Source organism: Phoxinus phoxinus, assembly GCF_949152265.1.
Source record: "Phoxinus phoxinus genome assembly, chromosome: 4".
Taxonomy (NCBI): Eukaryota; Metazoa; Chordata; class Actinopteri; order Cypriniformes; family Leuciscidae; genus Phoxinus; species Phoxinus phoxinus.
In genome coordinates, this window is record NC_136879.1 from 7,861,235 (window position 1) to 7,878,541 (window position 17,307).

A 17,307-nucleotide genomic window follows, 5' to 3' on the forward strand; every position below is an offset into this window, starting at 1 on the left:
CAACGATGACAAACTGAACAGACATAATCAGGACCAGTAGATAATTTTTCTTTAAATTCTTCAATTACACAGTCAATCTCTTTCCTTTTGATTTGCCTGAAACTTGTCGAGTTTCAACATTTCTAAGTTTAATACTACTGGCAAAACTATTATCATTTTTATATTTTTCTGTGTTGTAATCAATCACCTTAGACTTGTGCATTTTATTTTCATTATATTTTTGAATACTGTACTTTTTCACAGATTCTCTGTGTGATATGTCTTCTTTGTATTTGTCAACACTGGACTTTTTGACTGACTGTTTATGTATTTAATTTTCCTTGTATTTATGAATACTATAGTTTTTCACAGACTTTTTGTGTGTTTCATCTGTACTATACTTACATATGCTATATTGTTTCACAGCATTACAATGCAAATCATTTGAATCGTATTTTTTTGTGCTATATTTTTTAACTTTTTCTTGAAACTGTTAATTTTGCTTGCATTTTTCAATGCTGGATTTAATTTTTTTCTCTTTGTACATTTCATGTTCATGATATCTTTTCTTTGTCTCCATTTTTTCACCTCTTTTAAGTTATCATTACTGCTGTATTGGACTTTCTCTCTATAAAGCTTACGTGGGTCTGACTTAGCTTTTAACAATGCATGAAACACCGAAGCTTCAAATTGTGACTTACAAATGGAAGCACAGCTATGATCTTTTCTCTTTACACATACAACAACTTCATAGTGACAGCTATTTACATGATTCAAGTAAATCCCTTGGTATTGACAGCTATGACTATTAGATGACACATTTGAGGCTGAATATTTAAGCCATTTATCTTGACTGTATGTAAATATGTCTATACCAATTAAATCACTGGCTGCTTGTATTTCCAGCTCTGTTGCCCAAGTTCTGACATATTTCATTCTTGAACTCTCAATGTAGTTTGCAACAGAAGTGTGCCCTTGTCTGAGATACTGAATGTACCTTCCTTCATTCTGCAGTATATGTGTTACAACAGCGTGTCTCAGTTTTCTGTGTTCTTGTTCACTTCCACTTACAGCATAAGCTACCGATCTGAAAAAGCAGTTACCATCACCCACAATATCTTTGGTTTCACAGGGTTCAGCCATTTCAACGATCTCAATTGGATTATTCTGTTCTTTTACAACGTGTACTAAGTTCAGCTTCAAGCAAATACTTTTTTGTTGCTGTATTGTTAATCGACTATTGCTGTAGTAATAGTGCTATGTTAATTGCTGTACTGTAAAATGAAAAGAAACACTGTCAATTTGAGAAATAAATTCAACATCAGCTGCATTTTCACTAGGGCAGGAAGAAAACAGTCCGGTATTCTTTATTTGATCTGTGCTTGTGAAATCAGTCAAAGAAACACTGTCAGTTTGAAAAATTCAACCTCAGCTGCATTTTCATTGCTTGGGCATTCAGAAGACTTTCCTGGGTTCTCTTGTGTACATGTTTCATTCACAAGTATTTGATCTGTGCTTATGAAGTCAATCATAGAGTGACTGCAACTTGCCATTTTTGATCTTACACCTTCACTCACTCTTTCTGCATCGGAATTTTCCTCCACCGCTGGATGACACACCAAATTTTCATGCTGACTGTGTTTGTCATTCATATTTGCCTGGACCCCCGTTACCTCAAATGGACGATTATGTGCTTTCAAGGACGCACCAAGTCTCCTGAAATAAATGACCAAAGAGTCTATGCTGGGATGGAAAACCACTACACTCTTACCACGAGCTGAAACTGTTCCATTACTGAGTCGTGCATGTGGATCAATCACTGCATACCACGAACCTTGTCTGACAGCTGCACTTAATGTTTACCAAACACGCATCAAACCTCTGGAATACTTTATTTAATGCTTCATCAAGTGACATGGCAACACCTTGCAGACCAGCATCATATCGATTAATTCCAAACAACCCAGTATATGACACAGGAGAATAGTTTATTGAAAGACAACAATTATTCAGTGTGTGTGTGTCAGGCAGCTCAGCAACTTCGATGTAGCCATTCACAGGATCGTGGATTTTGCCGGCGTCTCTCATGGCACTGTACAGGTCATCTACATACGTCAGAACATCATTCAGGTCACTCGGGGTCCATCGCAACACATTTTTCACCTTACACATCAAGATTGCAGTTAAACTGTTTGAAGCACATTGCCTGCCACTATTGTCGCCAAAACATTTATCCCCCTGATGGAAAGAGCCTCTGATAAAAGATTTCTGTGGACACAAATCAGAAACAGCTTTCATGGTCATGTTAGTATTTTTTGTGGCAGGTAAAGATGTTGAGGGAGATTCAGGTTGAATTTCAGAGAATGAAGTTGAGTTTTGTTCAGAGTCTTGTTCAGACATTTGTTCAGAGTCTTGTTCAGACAGGTTTTCAGACTGGTTTTTAGACCCGTTGTGATACACACAACGTTCAGTTATTTCTGCCAATTTTTTAAGAGGTGGCAGAGCCTCTTCAGGATCTGAAGCCATCCGGTCCACCATCCTCTTTGCTTTGTGCGTGGCATCTGTCACACAAAAACACAATAAGATACATTTACTTACACATTCCTGCATTCTAGTTGATAAACAATATATAAAAACTTTTAAAAAAACATAAATTAGTGTTTAATTAATGATAATTTGCATTCCACTTTGTTTTTTTTTTGCTGCAGATACAATGATTATTATATGAAAAAATGAAATAAATATACAAGCATTAAGTTAATTTGATTGTAAAATGTTTTAATGTTAACTACATAAGTGTACAGTTGCTAACTATTTAGGTATGACACCCCAGCTGATTAAAATACCCAAACAAAACAAAATGTATTCTGCACACACAGACAATAACATTTACCTACGTGGTATTTATGCTTTAAAATAAAGAGTATTATAGAAAACAATGGAACTGCACTAAAAACGAAAGATATTCAGCAATGCATCATTATCCGAATCCCCCAAAATAACTTTACATCTGAAAACATTCTCAAACCAACAGATTGCACAACCCTGTTTTAATTGGTTATACTTACATCTAGTGGTAAAACTATGGTTTTATTTTACTTTATATTTATAACAATGAATACTGATTTTCCTCACCTTGTTTAGATTTTAAATACATTTTTCCAATTTTCTTTATTTTTATTGACAAAACACACTGCCACATCCTGTTCAATATGGTCTTTCAAACAAACATGCCAATTGAATGCTAAGAAAAAATATATAGTGAATATATCTATATGTATTATATGAGTTTAAATCTGCATTATTAAAACAGATTTTTATTATCTTCATTTTTAGAGGAAAGGAATGTTCTGCAGGGACACATTAAGTTTTACTGTCATTTTTTTATCCTTTAAAGGTGCCATGTGTAATTGTCTGGCAAAAAAATCAAGTCATACTCCACATTCCATACCAGATGGGGGCAGTATACCTCCATAAAGGGAATTGGTCTACTCTAGAGTCACAGACGAGAAACGGCATAGTCTCTATGCTCCGCCCCTACCTTCACAACAACCCTAGAGCAGGGGTCGGCCAGTAACTTTGGCCGCGGGCCAATATTTTTTTTATCCAGTAGATGGCGGGTCAGCTACATGGAATAGGCCTATTCGTTACGGTGAAATCACAAAATATAATGCACACAAACGTGTCCCTACTAGGCTACTTATATACAACCACTGATGAGCATAATCGGTTTTGATGAAGAAGAAAAAACGAAAAAAAAAAAAAAAAAACTATACAAATGCAGATTAGAACCCAGGACCTTTTACACACTTGACGAAAGTTCTACCACTGGACCATTTAAGCACACGAGAAAATGTCGCGGATACATCTAATTAACGATAAATTAAACCCCATGTACTATTTAAATCGATTGTTGGACATGTTATTGTACATATATCTGATTTAGCATTGTATTACCAATGGACTGTTCAACTTTTGAACTTTATTCACTTTTTTAAATTATTATTTATTCGGGACACAAGAGGTCTGCGCGGGACTGTTTTTTTCCGTCCCGCTCCCACAAGGTTCAATTCAGCAACCGCTTAAAATACTTAAAAGTAAAAGCTTAAAAGTGTTCACCTGCTTTAAAAATTTAGATCTCGTTTTCAGAATCTCAAATCTCAAAAACAAGTCGTTTTTCATTTTTTTATTTTTGGTTTTAATTTGGGGGGGAAAAAACGATTGAACGAATGATACACGGCAGTGATGCGTGGGTCAATGTATAAACAACCCGCACCCGACCGACGTTTTCAACCCGCCTGCAACTCGGACCGCAAACAAAAGAAAGAAAATATTGTACCCGACCCGCTTCCTGGCCCGCATATTGGGCCATAGACGTAGGAACTAGGGGTGCGCATTTTTCTGAATGCTGTGTTTTGTAATAAAGGCTTGATTTATTCATTTATTTCGTTTCATTTTCTTAACAATTAAGATGCTGCATGTGTTTATCCAGTCTAATCGAAGTGTGCGTCTCTCCTCCGAATTTCCCAACAAAAATCCCGCCTCCTCTCAGAAAATACATAAAACTTGCATTACTGAGCTATATACGTTTAAAAGTAGCCTATTAAAATGGCACAATGGCATTGCTCAGTTCAACGTTTTGGGAAATCGGGCATTTTGTCCCGCGTCAGCTCTTGTTCATAACGCGCTCAACATTCAAAAGGTAAATAAGGATTTCCCACTGTCATCTCTGCAGACTGAGCTCGTGCGTCATCCTCGCGCATTCAGCCAATAAAGTGTAGACCTATGTATTTCATAGAACATTATGTCTAGTACTATATAAATTACAAAGGTTTAATTGGCATCTTTATTTCAAACGACCCGACCGACCGCGACCCGAATATCATTAAAAATATTTTTGGATGACTCGTGACCGCAGGCACTCGTCGCTCATTTTGGATCATCCCGCGCATCACTGATTCACGTGGCCTATTTGTAAACCGTTATAGTAATAAAAAAATAAATAAAAAAAATGGACTTCCAAAATAATCCGGCGGGCCAGAAAATATTGCTGGCGGGCCAGTTTTGGCCCGCGGGCCGCCAGTTGCCGACCCCTGCCCTAGAGCCATAGCCGAAGCCTAATCGAGGACGTTTTGCCTCCAGAGGAACGTTGGGTGATGTCAAGTGATTTTGAAACATGACATCTTCAAGGTTCAAGGAGTCTTTATTATCCCCAGGGGGTAATTCGTTGTGCAGCAGCATAAGACATAATGCTGCGTTCACACCAAGCGCGAATATGCGTCAGGCGCGAGTGATTTCAATGTTAAGTCAATGGTAAGGCGCGTTTACGCACGTCTGGAGTTCTTGCGGCGCGAATGAGGCGTTTGGCGCGGCGCGGTAGACGCGAATTCGCCTCATTCGCGCGTCTAGTTCACGCGAATTGAGCGTTTGGCGCGATACGCGCGTTAAGCGCGAATTGTGCTTTTTGTGCATTCACGCGTTTGATGCGAATTCGCGTCTGCCGCCCGAGTTGAAAAATCTGAACTTCTGCGTCAAATTCGCGCCGCGTTAACCAATCAGGAGCCTGCTTGATGTTGTGGCGGCAGGCCCGCCCAGAGTCATTCATTCAAAATGGAGGAACGTATAATTTTAGCTGTGAGCAGTCGGCCGGAGTTGTACGACACGACTTCGTATATATACAGAGACAGAAATAAAAAGGACCTCGCTTGGAAGAGTGTCGGTGAGGAGATTGGGCAACCTGGTAAGTTGTAAATAAGTTACACATTTCACTTTTGAGTCACGTACAACGGCCTTCCCGCCGTTTTTTAAAACTATTTTCCCCCTAATCTACAGCTACTTTTCGCTAAACAAGATAATGTGTTTATTCAGAGGACATGTGCAGGAAAAAATGGAAGAGCCTCAGGGACACGTACCTGAAGGAGAGGAGGAAGGAGATGGATAAGAGGAGTGGGTCAGCAGCAGGGTCGGTGAAGAAGTGGAAGTACTCACTGATCCTGGGATTCCTCGACCCCTTCGTTACCCCACGGGAGACCACCAGTAACATGGGGGGGGTCAAGGCCCAGGTCATTGAGTACAACCACCCCAGGGACCAGGGAGAGGGAGAGGCGGAAGTAGGGGATACGGAAACAGGTGAGTTTTCAATTAAGCCAGTTTACAAGGCATGTGCTGTCATTGTTTACAGATGAAGAGTATAATGTAATCTCTCTATGACTATTAACATGTAATATTGTCTTGACAGAGCCTACTGATGAAGAGGCTGATCTGAGATCCCCTGCCGCTTCTCCTGTCTCCTCAGTCCCTGGTCCTTCGCTCCCTGCTGCTGCACCCACAGGTGTGTGAACATGTCACGTGCAGAAAACATCAGTACAGTATACACTCATAGCTTTAACATTCACTAATAATCATTGTATTTGTAAATGCAGACTAAATTCTATTGCAATGTATGCAACCAATCATCTGCATGCTTTTTAATTACTGTTCATTTGCATGTTTATGTTCCTGATGTTTATATGTCTGAAGTATAACTTTATGTAAAATGTTAAAGCAAGTTCAAAATAATTTCACACTTGTATTTAAGCACTGGCTGTGTCACTCACACAGGCACAGATATTATTCTCCCAATATCTAGACAATTGTGTTATTTCAATTATCATCTTTCTGTCTTCTCATTGCACTGTGTGTTGTATTTTTGATTTCACAGGCCAACAGAGGAGGAGAGGCACTCGGCGGCCGCGTGATGGTACGTCGGAGGTGGAGCAGACGCTGCTCGAGCTCCTGAGGCGTCCTCCAGCTCCACCTCCACCACTACCACCACCACCGTCTGCTGACGAGCACTTCCTCCTCAGCCTTCTGCCTTTTCTGCAGAGCATGCCGCCTCAAACAAAAGAAATGGTTAAATTTCAAATTTATAAATTGGCGATGGAAAACAGCACCGTTGTGCTAAATTTGGAACTAAATAATTAAATTAATTAATTAAATAAATAGAGGCCGCAGGCTCTGCAGGAAACGCAGAATGCCCTCCTTCCTCTTCTCCTTTGTTCCCTGAGGCTTTTCCACCTTCCAAGCGAGGTCCTTTTTATTTCTGTCTCTATGTAAATAGTTTGTACATATAGTATTTTTTTTAAGTTTATATTTTTATTTATAATCAAATTATTTTATGTTTGGCCTGAATAAATTATTTTGAAATATGACAATGCCTAGTGTGGTTCTAATGCACAACATATACATCATCAACACATCATAACTTGATTTTAATATATGACATTCATTTTGTATTGAATGCTATTTATTCCATATCTAAATCTTAATTATATGAAACATTATTATAGTGTAGTGTGTCTACTACACTATACTGTCACTATACACTATAGTGTAGTGTGTCTACTACACTATAATAACAGAACAATAATAATTATAATAGTGTGTATACTTTAGTGTGTCTGGACAGTGTTGTGTGAGGAAAACAAAGAAATCACAGGACAGGTTAAATACTTTGGGAGGCTGGCTCCATTTATCAGCAAAACAAAAATAAATCACAGATTTTACAGTAATAACCTGAACAAAGAAGTGGCATAGACCTATAGAATTATTATCGTGGAATTATCGTGGAAAACCGTTGAAAAAGTTATTGACTCGGGGTCTAAAATTATTAAATGTGCATGTTGTGGTGGACCTGACAGCCTGGAACTGGGCCAGCAGGAGTAGAGCAGACAGATAGACCAGACATGACCTGCAAAACAGAGAGGAGGCAGAACAAAACAACATACAAACCAATAATCAACATATTGCATTTAATAATAAAAAAATATATATATATATACATATGTGTGTGTGTGTGTGTATATATATATATATATATATATATATAATATATAAATAATGGAGGTAAAACTCTTTTAAGATAGTCATGCTCTTTATAGGTTTGTGGGTGGCTCTTAAAAGAGCCGTTGTGGGGAAGTCATGAGGAGGACTTCAAACACTACTCTGTCGGCTGCCATGCTACCGCTCCCTCCGCCGAGAAGTGTGCCATGAAGGCATCCCTCACTCGGACTGCCTCTCTGGAGGAGTTGTTTGCCGCAACCCGACCCAGACCTGGCAGCGGCTCCTCTCCAGCTTGTCCCGCGCCCCTCACAGCAGGTGCCTCTCTCCCCTCCGAACACCTCATGAAATTGTGGAGAAGACACGTCGCCTTCACACACTTCTCCGCAACTTCAGGGTGGACCTCGATGAGCCGCCGGTACATCCTCCATTGTGAGGAGAGGATGCCAAAGGCGTTCTCCACCACCAGCCTGGCTCTGGAGAGACGGTAATTGAAGACACGTCTCTCCGGAGGAAGGCTGCGTCCAGGGAAGGGCCGCATGAGGTTCCTCCGCAGCGGGAACGCCTCATCAGCCACGAAGACATGGGGCTGGGGTCCTCTGTCTTCAGCACCAGGTATATGCTGGTCAGGAGGCAGGTGAAGTGTGCCAGCCTGGAGAGCCTGTCCAAAGGCGGAGTTCGCCAGAATCCCACCGTCACTGGTCCTGCCGTACCCCCCAACATCGATCACCCGGAAGCGATACTTCGCATCCACAACTGCAAGCAGAACGATGGAGAACGTTCCCTTGTAGTTGTGGAACTGGGATCCTGAGTTTGGGGGTGCCTTCATCACCACATGCTTCCCATCCACCGCTCCAACGCACAGAGGGAAGTTCCATCGCTCCTGGAATCCCTCTGCGATGGACCTCCAGTCATCGGTGGTGGGCACAGCCATGTAGTCCTCCACAAGGCAGTCCCAGATGGCAGTCACTACCTGGGCGACGATCTGGCATACTGTGGAGACACCAACCCTGTAGCTGGACGCTATCGTCCTGAACGAGTCCCCAGTGGCAAGAAACCTAGAAAACATTTTTATAAATATTATTAAAAGTACACTTGTAGTTACATATTCAACTATACAATCAACAGGTATACTATTAAATGGTTTATGGTATATTAAAATGCCAATAATCACTGTGTTTATACAGAGAAACATGACACTGAATATTTTAATTTCTAGGTTAATGTCTAGGTTATAGCTAACTCAGTATCACTAGTAAGATCACTGTGTTTATACAGAGAATCATGACACTTTCTAGGTTAATGTCTAGGTTATAGCTAACTCAGTATCACTAGAAAGATCACTGTGTTTATACAGAGACACGACAGTATCACGTCTGCCAATAGAATTTTAATTTCTAGGTTGATGTCTAGGTTATAGCTAACTCAGTATCACTAGAAAGATCACTGTATTACAGAGACACGACAGTATCACGTCTGCCAATATAATATTTTAATTTCTAGGTTGATGTCTAACTTAACGTTAGGTTATAGCAGTTAACGGAGTAACTTACGTTATCACTAGAAAGAGCGCCAACAGTGGTATCCGTACCACAGTTTAAAAAAAATATTGATAGCATAGCAAATACTGTATTTAAAATAGCATATACATTTACTAACCGAAGACAGATGGACAGGCGCTCCGCAGCTGGGATAGAGCGCCTGTAGTTGGTGTCCTGGAGGGTGATCCTCGCTCCGATGCGGGACAGCAGGTCATCAAACTGGGCGCGGGACAGGCGGAAGTACCGCTGAAACCGGCCGTCATCCAGCCGCAGCTCCTGGAGCAAATGGTGAAATTCGCCAAACTGGGTTCGCCTCCGAAGGGTCTGGTGGACCCAAATACGGCGACGATGATCCCTACGCCGCTGTTCTGCTCTCCAGAGTAAATACAGTGCGGTGACTCTCTCGGTAAATGATCGCTCATCAGACATCTTGTAAAAAGATGGCCGCCAGCGGGTCTCGAAACTGACTTTCGCCTCTTGACGCGCGTGACTTGGTAAATTTCGCTTCAAACTTTTTTTTTTTACGCGCGTCAATTCCGCTCTTGACGCGCGAATGAACACAAAGTGGTCACGCGAATAACCAGACGCGGCAGGCGCGAATTTTGACGCATATTCGCGTTTGGTGTGAACGCAGCATAAGTAACACACAAATTATACAAAACAACAACCATACAATCAGAACATAATAAATATATACTACAAGCTACTTCAAGCTACTCCCCTTCACCAGTGAATATGTTCATATTCGTTTTGTTCATATTACATTTTGAGTTGTATATACACATTGTTTGAATTAAATTAATTTAACAGACAGCATTCTGTCAACATCATTGGTCAACATCAGACAGCGCACGTGAACCGATCATCTCTACTACAGTAAAAAAAACACGAACATTGTTGAAAGATACAGTAGGCTACAAATGACCTGTTCGCGCCACAAACTGTTCTCCGTCCTTAGCGACCGAGTCATTGAATGTGAAACAGCCGGAGCTGTCGTTAGCGAGCAGCAATATTCAGACAACGAGGGCGCGCGCGCCGCGCTGATACCCCCGTTTCAGTTTCTCGAACCCGCGCAGTGCGGCGGTCAGAACACGAGACCATTCTGCCCCTAGCTATGCATGGGAAGCGATCCCGGGCGTGTCAGAATGGGTGCTGAACGTTGTAAAACAGGGCTATGCGCTGCAGTTCGCTCGCCGTCCCCCGCGCTTTCGAGCTTGGACCGTGACGAGCAGTCCTTTTCTTATCTGATTTGATTTGTGCTTCAGAGCGCGTTTTTTTCCCTGCAGCGGGTGGTGGTGGTAGGGGTCTCTCTCTTGCCAAGGGCTTCTGCCATCCTTTCTTTCTTTCTTTCTTTATTAGTTCATCCACACATAAAATCAAGACAGATGGCACAACCAAGTGGCACATATCGTAATGTGTGAATCAGGTCTCCCAGAGAAGCTATTCAAAGCTTATAATAGGGAGCCTGAGGACATATTGAAATGATACATTATAAACAAATACTTAAACTAAACACCAATCACACAACAATGATATCATACGAAAATACACAATACAACATAAGACACACAAGGACAGGACAATGCATTTAGGATCAACTGTAGTCTAGGTAAGCTACTGGAAAGGTTATAGATATAAGCGTAAAAGTTCTTTTTTTAGTGTTTTCTTAAAGATGGATACAGATTTCAACACCTTCAGCCTGCCATCTAGCTCATTCCAAATCTTTGGGCCTCTACTTGTTATGATGCTCAAATTTGCACTTTTAAGTCTTCTGATTTTACCAGTAATTTGATGTTTGTTCCTAGTGGCATGAGCGTGAAGCGGACTACTAATTGGAATGAGCTGAGATAGCCTGCTGTTTGTCACATTAACTACTTGGTGCATAATACACGCATTGTGGTATATGTTCAACTCAGTAAGCCGAAGGAGACCTAAGCGGTGAAAGAGAGGTCTTGTTGGAGTGTTGTACCAAGACCACGATATAGCTCGTATTATCTTCTTTTGTAGACTTATCAATTTATTTAAGTGACTCGGGTAGGTATTACACCAAATTACGTTACAATAACTAATATGAGGTTCGAACAAGGTTTTGTACAAGGTAAGAAGAGCAGGTAATGTAAGATAATGCCGTATTCTGAAGAACAAACCAACGTATTTTGAAAGCTTGTGTATCAAGTGATCAATGTGGCATTTAAAGTTTAGACATTTATCAATGTGAACCCCCAGGAACTTTGTAGAAGTGGTTGATAGTATCTCCTCATCATCTACATTGAGGCAAAACTGTTTTGTAGCTGATGCCCTTATATTTGATTGAAACACTATATAATTCGTTTTTTTAATGTTGAGGGATAATTTATTGCACTTGAACCAGACAACAATTTTTTGTAGTTCTTCATTTAAAATAATTTGTAAGTCACTTGAATTTTTATGTGACAAAAACAAATTGGTGTCGTCTGCAAACATCACCTTTTGAAATACTTGAGAGGAATTCACAAAGTCATTTATATATATATTAAAGAGTAATGGACCCAATATTGAGCCTTGGGGAACCCCGTATTTAAGTTCTTTCATTTGGGATATATGATTATTAATCATCACATATTGTTTCCGACCATGTAGGTAACTTTTAAACCAATCAAGTGCTACTCCTCTAACACCATAGTGATGTAATTTCTCTAGAAGAATATTAAGATCAATAGTGTCAAATGCCTTGGATAGGTCAAGGAAAACACCAACTCCACAATCACCCTGGTCTAAAGAATCATTGATTTTTTCAATAAGATCTAAAACAGCCATAAAGGTAGAGTTCTCTTTCCTGAAACCGTACTGTGGTCTTACTAGAATATGAAGCTTATCCAAATAATGACTTAACCTAATGTGTAGCACTCTCTCTAATACCTTAGACAGAGATGGTAGAACAGAAATTGGACGATAATTGCCCATATTATTTTTATCACCTGATTTATAAATTGGAGTAATTCTGGCTATTTTTGTCATACTTGGCACTATGCCATACAAAAGTGATAGGTTAATGCAATGTGTAATCCTCTCTTCCCTGAATTGAAATGAAGTAGTGGACTGTACTTTCCACACGATTGACATCAGGTTCAAGTACGCCCACAAGCCGTGCGAGTTATTCGTGTATTGCAGGTTGGCTGGTGGTTATGTTGCCCGCATACCGCCTCCCATGGCCGAAACTGTTATTACGACGCCTGTCGGGCCGTGGCTAGTAATGCTAATGCTAATTAAGGTTGATATCTCTGCAGCACTATAACTTGACATTTTTTTAATGACATCATCGCCGTTATTTCTTCTCATTCTTTTGATGCGTGTAGCTCATTTTTTGGATATTTTTACCTCAATTTTTACACATGGCACCTTTAAGTAACGTCTTACATTTATATTCAATTACATTGTTATTTATTTACAGTTACTAATCTCATAAAATATTTCAATTATTGAATTACATGTTGACCTTTAAACCTAAATTGAACTGGTTTAAATGGTGCCGGTTAAGTGATATTTAAAGTTGAATGTAGAGAAACATTCATGCAAAATGGAAAAACTTGAGTGAATTTCATGTAGCTTGAAGCGCATCATTCTGCACTCGGGAAGCGCATAAGAGCTTTGTGTTGCACTGTATTGGAGCCTTTCATATTATAATACTATTGCACAATGAAACAGCCTTTCTTGTTCTGTCCGATCTATCATATTTTGGTGCGTCATTAAAAAGCTGCGCTATACATTTAAAAAATGTCTTAATTTTATACTATATATCGCCGATTTTTTTTTAAATCTTGTTTTCCATGAATGGATTTTACAACAATACAAAGAGGAATGTGTAACGTTTTACCAGATTTCTTACTACACTTATTGTCTCTTATTTGTTCCCTACTAAATGTTTTTTTTTAAACAAAATATTCAGTTTATCAAATTGTGCATTCATGATTTTTCTAAAATAAATTTTACTGCTGAATTATCCACCAATCTAGACTATAATAGCATTTTAGTCATAGATTATGATATTTGTTTTGATTTGTTGTTTTTCTTTATAACGAAGTTGTCTGTATTAAGTAGATTGTGTTTAACACCAAAAAAAGAGTGATTATCAGTTCAACACAGAGTTATAGAAATTCTACTTGATAAAAAAAAAAAAAAACACTGAGCTGGTATCAGATCGGTATCCGTATCAGTCGATACTCACCACTTTTTCAGATGTGATCTGATACCAAAAATTTTATCAGTGCAACACTAGTTAATGCATTAGCTTTAAGCTAGAAATAAGTTATAATAATTTAAGCAGCTTGCATCAAACACATTTACAGCAGCAGCTCATTCAGTTTCTATGCTATTTTTTTCCCCATAGAAATGTGTTATTCAGAGCTGTAATTTGACACGGACCTTTGCAGTGCACAGACCCAGTAGCAGTTTCAACATTAACTGACATAACATCTGACACACAGTGGCACTTATTGGCACATTCAGTCTGCATTGCATTGGCATGTGTCAGTGTATAGTCACATTATCGCGACACACTGACACGACACCTGACTTAGGGCTGGGGGATAAAACGATAACGATAGTTATCGCGATATAATTTCTCGATAAAACGATATCAAGAGTTCAATACCTGTTTGATAATGTTTATGCAGCAAAAGCGAAATGAAACTCATTTGAACCGCGCTCCACACGGGCCGTTTATCGGCTCGGCTCAAAGTGCAAACAGCAGCGCAGCGCGAGCTCACTGGAGCAGAAGCGTTTACTCTGATCGGCCTCGTCACGAGATCCAGTGAGGAGCGCTTGAATTCAGCGAAGAACACACACCTCTCAGTGATTTAAACCAGTTTAAAGGTGGATGAAACGGCGCTGACGAACAGGAGAAACACTGAGTGCAACGATACAGTCAGAAGCTTTTCCGTCTACACATTCCCATCATTCACCATGGATTTACTGTAACGTTAGCCTAGTATATTAACTGCACCATGAAATGTGGGATATACATTGAATTGTATTATATTATTAATGTTGACAATGTATTAAAGGACTAATGGAATATAATTACAGTATTTAATCAGGGTTCCTGCACAATTTTTAAAGTCAAATTTAAGGCTTTTTAATACCTTTTTAAGACCTGAAGAAATCAAAATTAATACCGTACATTGGGGGTGCGCAATATGGACAAAAATATGTCTCGACATTTTCAAAGTTTTGTTGATAATAATTAGATGATATTTTACTGATTTTGTACTGGTACCCTGGCTGGTGTCCCTGTTGTTGACAGCAGACTCACGGAGATATTCATATTTTTTATATTCTATGCAGTGGTCAGTTCACAGTAGTGACTGAAATTAACATTTTTATTAAGGGGCAATATTCTCCACCTTAAATTGATTTCCAGGGGCATTTTCACATATGGAATTTTTTTCTAAACGTATTTATAGGTATTCATCACCTTTTATGTCAAATTCTAACATCCAAATTAAATTATATTAGAATAAGACAGTACTACCACTGTCAAATTAAATCATTAAATTAAAATCCATCCTTGCAGTGCAGAGGTGACACAGAAGCGGAATCCAAACTGGCATTACTACATTTACACTTCATTTACAATTGCATAAATAAAGCTATTCAATATTTAAATATGAAACTAAAACCATCAGTAGGTGGCGGCAAGTCACTGTCTTAATAAGCGAGTTGTTGGAATCACTTATTCAACCGATTTGTTCAAACGGCCGATTCATTCAGAAAAACAAGTGATTGTTCATTGAATCACATGATTCGTTCAAAACGCGGATTTCAGTAAAAAAAAAAAAAAAAAAAAAAATCACTGCTGTCTGTTGGACTACGGTTTCATTATGAGATTCTCATCGGCGATATAAAGTGAAAATTGACAATAATATTGTGTCTAAAAAGTAACTCACAATGTTAACTTTATTGTTAATTTAACTGTTGTATAAAATAAAAAGCACATTTGCAACTGTGCACAGGAAAATGGCACTCTTGCTCATGTGATATTCTGATATAACAACATAATATGATATAAATATAAGACAAAAACTAATTTGGGGACATATCTATAACTGCACTGACACATCACGCAGTGAAAGCAGCATGAGAGACAAACGCGATGTCAGCTCGCACTCGCAGTGCCTCGTACAGTTAAAACAATGATTACAATATCATCATAGTAGACAATATCACACACTCCTAAGCACATAAAGAATGAACTTACAATTGAACTTACAATTGAACTCACATTTACTCGATCTCTTATCCTCTCCTCTCGCGTGCAGGAGACAGACGCAGGCTAATACGCTGCCGTAAATGACGCGAATTGTCACGTGAGCAAGCAAATACACAAAGATAGAATAATAAAAATAATATGTACACTAATTAGATAGTTTTCATTTGAAAAGCATTCAGATACATCAAAGTCAAAGTGTCATCTAAAATTTAAGACCTTTCATAAGTAAAAATTAGACTTAAGACTTTTTATGGCCTTAAATTAAAAATAACTAATTTAAGACCTTTTAAGACTTTTTAAGGGTCCGCGGAAACCCTGCTTAATGTATTTAGGCTACTGTTTTTCATACAAATACTATAGAAACCATAAAGTATCATGTTGCCATGATAGTGAGGTGCTGTAGGCTATGCCTGGTTTTATCTGTGGTTATCATGATCTAAATGCATGATGCTGGATGACCAATGGTTCATTTGAATAAAACTCACAGTCAGAATATTACATTTTACCAAATAAAAATAAGCACATACAGAAATTAAGAAATACTTTTTTTCTATCAAGATATTTATTTTGTTAAGTAAAAATGACATGTTTGAATGTTCTACCTCAGATTTGCCAAATGTTTTGATAACCTGACTGACACAGTCTCTTGGAACATGCCGCCGTATGTTGTGACACCTCCAGTAGTGACTAACAGATGAATCAAGCAGCTATACTGTCATAATTGTGACAAAGTCCTAAATAGCCTAACTTTGTGATATTTTAAATATGTATTAAACATTAAAGTCAGTAATATTTTTTTCAAACATGTTCTTTGCGTCACACCTATTTGTGATGCGCTCTGGGAAAACCCACCACATGGTGAAATTTGACATATTACATGTTTTGAGACCATATTAAAGCTGGGTTCAAACCCTTTCCAAATCTGTTTATTTATTTTTTCGTTTGTAACAAAAGTTGTGGTTATCTGAAGTCGGCTGATCGCTGTGATTTTCAGAATTAGAATTTTGAGAAAAACAGGTTTAATTAACTGTCACGTCCTGCTAGTGGGACGACTGGCGCTCTTTTTTATTGCCTTTTTTTCATGACATATTTTAGTAATAATCATAGATTAGGTATCATTCGAAAGTTTACGAACTCAAAATTCTTCCTGTGAAAACCGTTTTGAAATTGGACAATTGAGAGGCGAGCAAAATGTTTTAAGCAAGCAGCTACTTCAAACTCTCTTGTGCTCTGCTCCGCATCTGTTGTGTAAAATTCTAAGTCTTCAAAGTCTGGTTCAGGTTTCAAAGAAGTTCTTGCAGAGTCAAAGTTTCAGGTCTCAGAAGAATCAACTTTATTGAGCAGTTCAACAAAGTGAGATGTTAGCTAGGCATCTTAATCCAACACTGGTCCGTCAACAGGTCTTATACATTTTTCTTATCTCTTGGTGTCCAATTAGTGGTCTTCCCGCTATCTTTTAGCGGTTGCTCCTCCCCACTATTTCGCCACAGTTAGAAATGCTTACTCGTCTGATTTACTTCTAATTGTGGCCATCCTTCAGCGCATGCGTTTAAAAAAAAAATGATTACATACATGTTTTTCTGGGTACTTTTCCATTACACACATGTTTTCTGGGTACTTTTCCAGTAATGTTATCACATGATCTTTGGACCTTTTTCTACATACCTACATACGTTTACCTGCAAGTCTGTTTTAGGTACCTTCCAAGGCCATCTTTACATA

The 17,307-nt window shown here is 38.8% G+C and overlaps 2 protein-coding genes across 2 annotated transcripts; one reads left to right on the top strand and one right to left on the bottom strand.

The window, feature by feature from the left end:
• The first annotated feature begins 5,477 nt into the window (after positions 1–5,477).
• LOC306996881 (uncharacterized protein) lies at positions 5,478–7,138 on the top strand. The gene is made up of 4 exons (XM_079609794.1): positions 5,478–5,719; positions 5,848–6,108; positions 6,218–6,310; positions 6,680–7,138. The coding sequence occupies exons 1-4, from the start codon at positions 5,590–5,592 to the stop codon at positions 6,940–6,942; spliced, it is 747 nt and encodes a 248-aa protein (XP_079465920.1). The 5' UTR covers positions 5,478–5,589; the 3' UTR covers positions 6,943–7,138.
• Positions 7,139–7,723: 585 nt separating this feature from the next.
• LOC306996929 (uncharacterized protein) lies at positions 7,724–9,821 on the bottom strand. The gene is made up of 2 exons (XM_079609882.1): positions 9,457–9,821; positions 7,724–8,855 (listed from the first exon to the last, which is right to left on the bottom strand). The coding sequence occupies exons 1-2, from the start codon at positions 9,765–9,767 to the stop codon at positions 7,958–7,960; spliced, it is 1,209 nt and encodes a 402-aa protein (XP_079466008.1). The 5' UTR covers positions 9,768–9,821; the 3' UTR covers positions 7,724–7,957.
• Between the last annotated feature and the right edge of the window lie 7,486 nt (positions 9,822–17,307).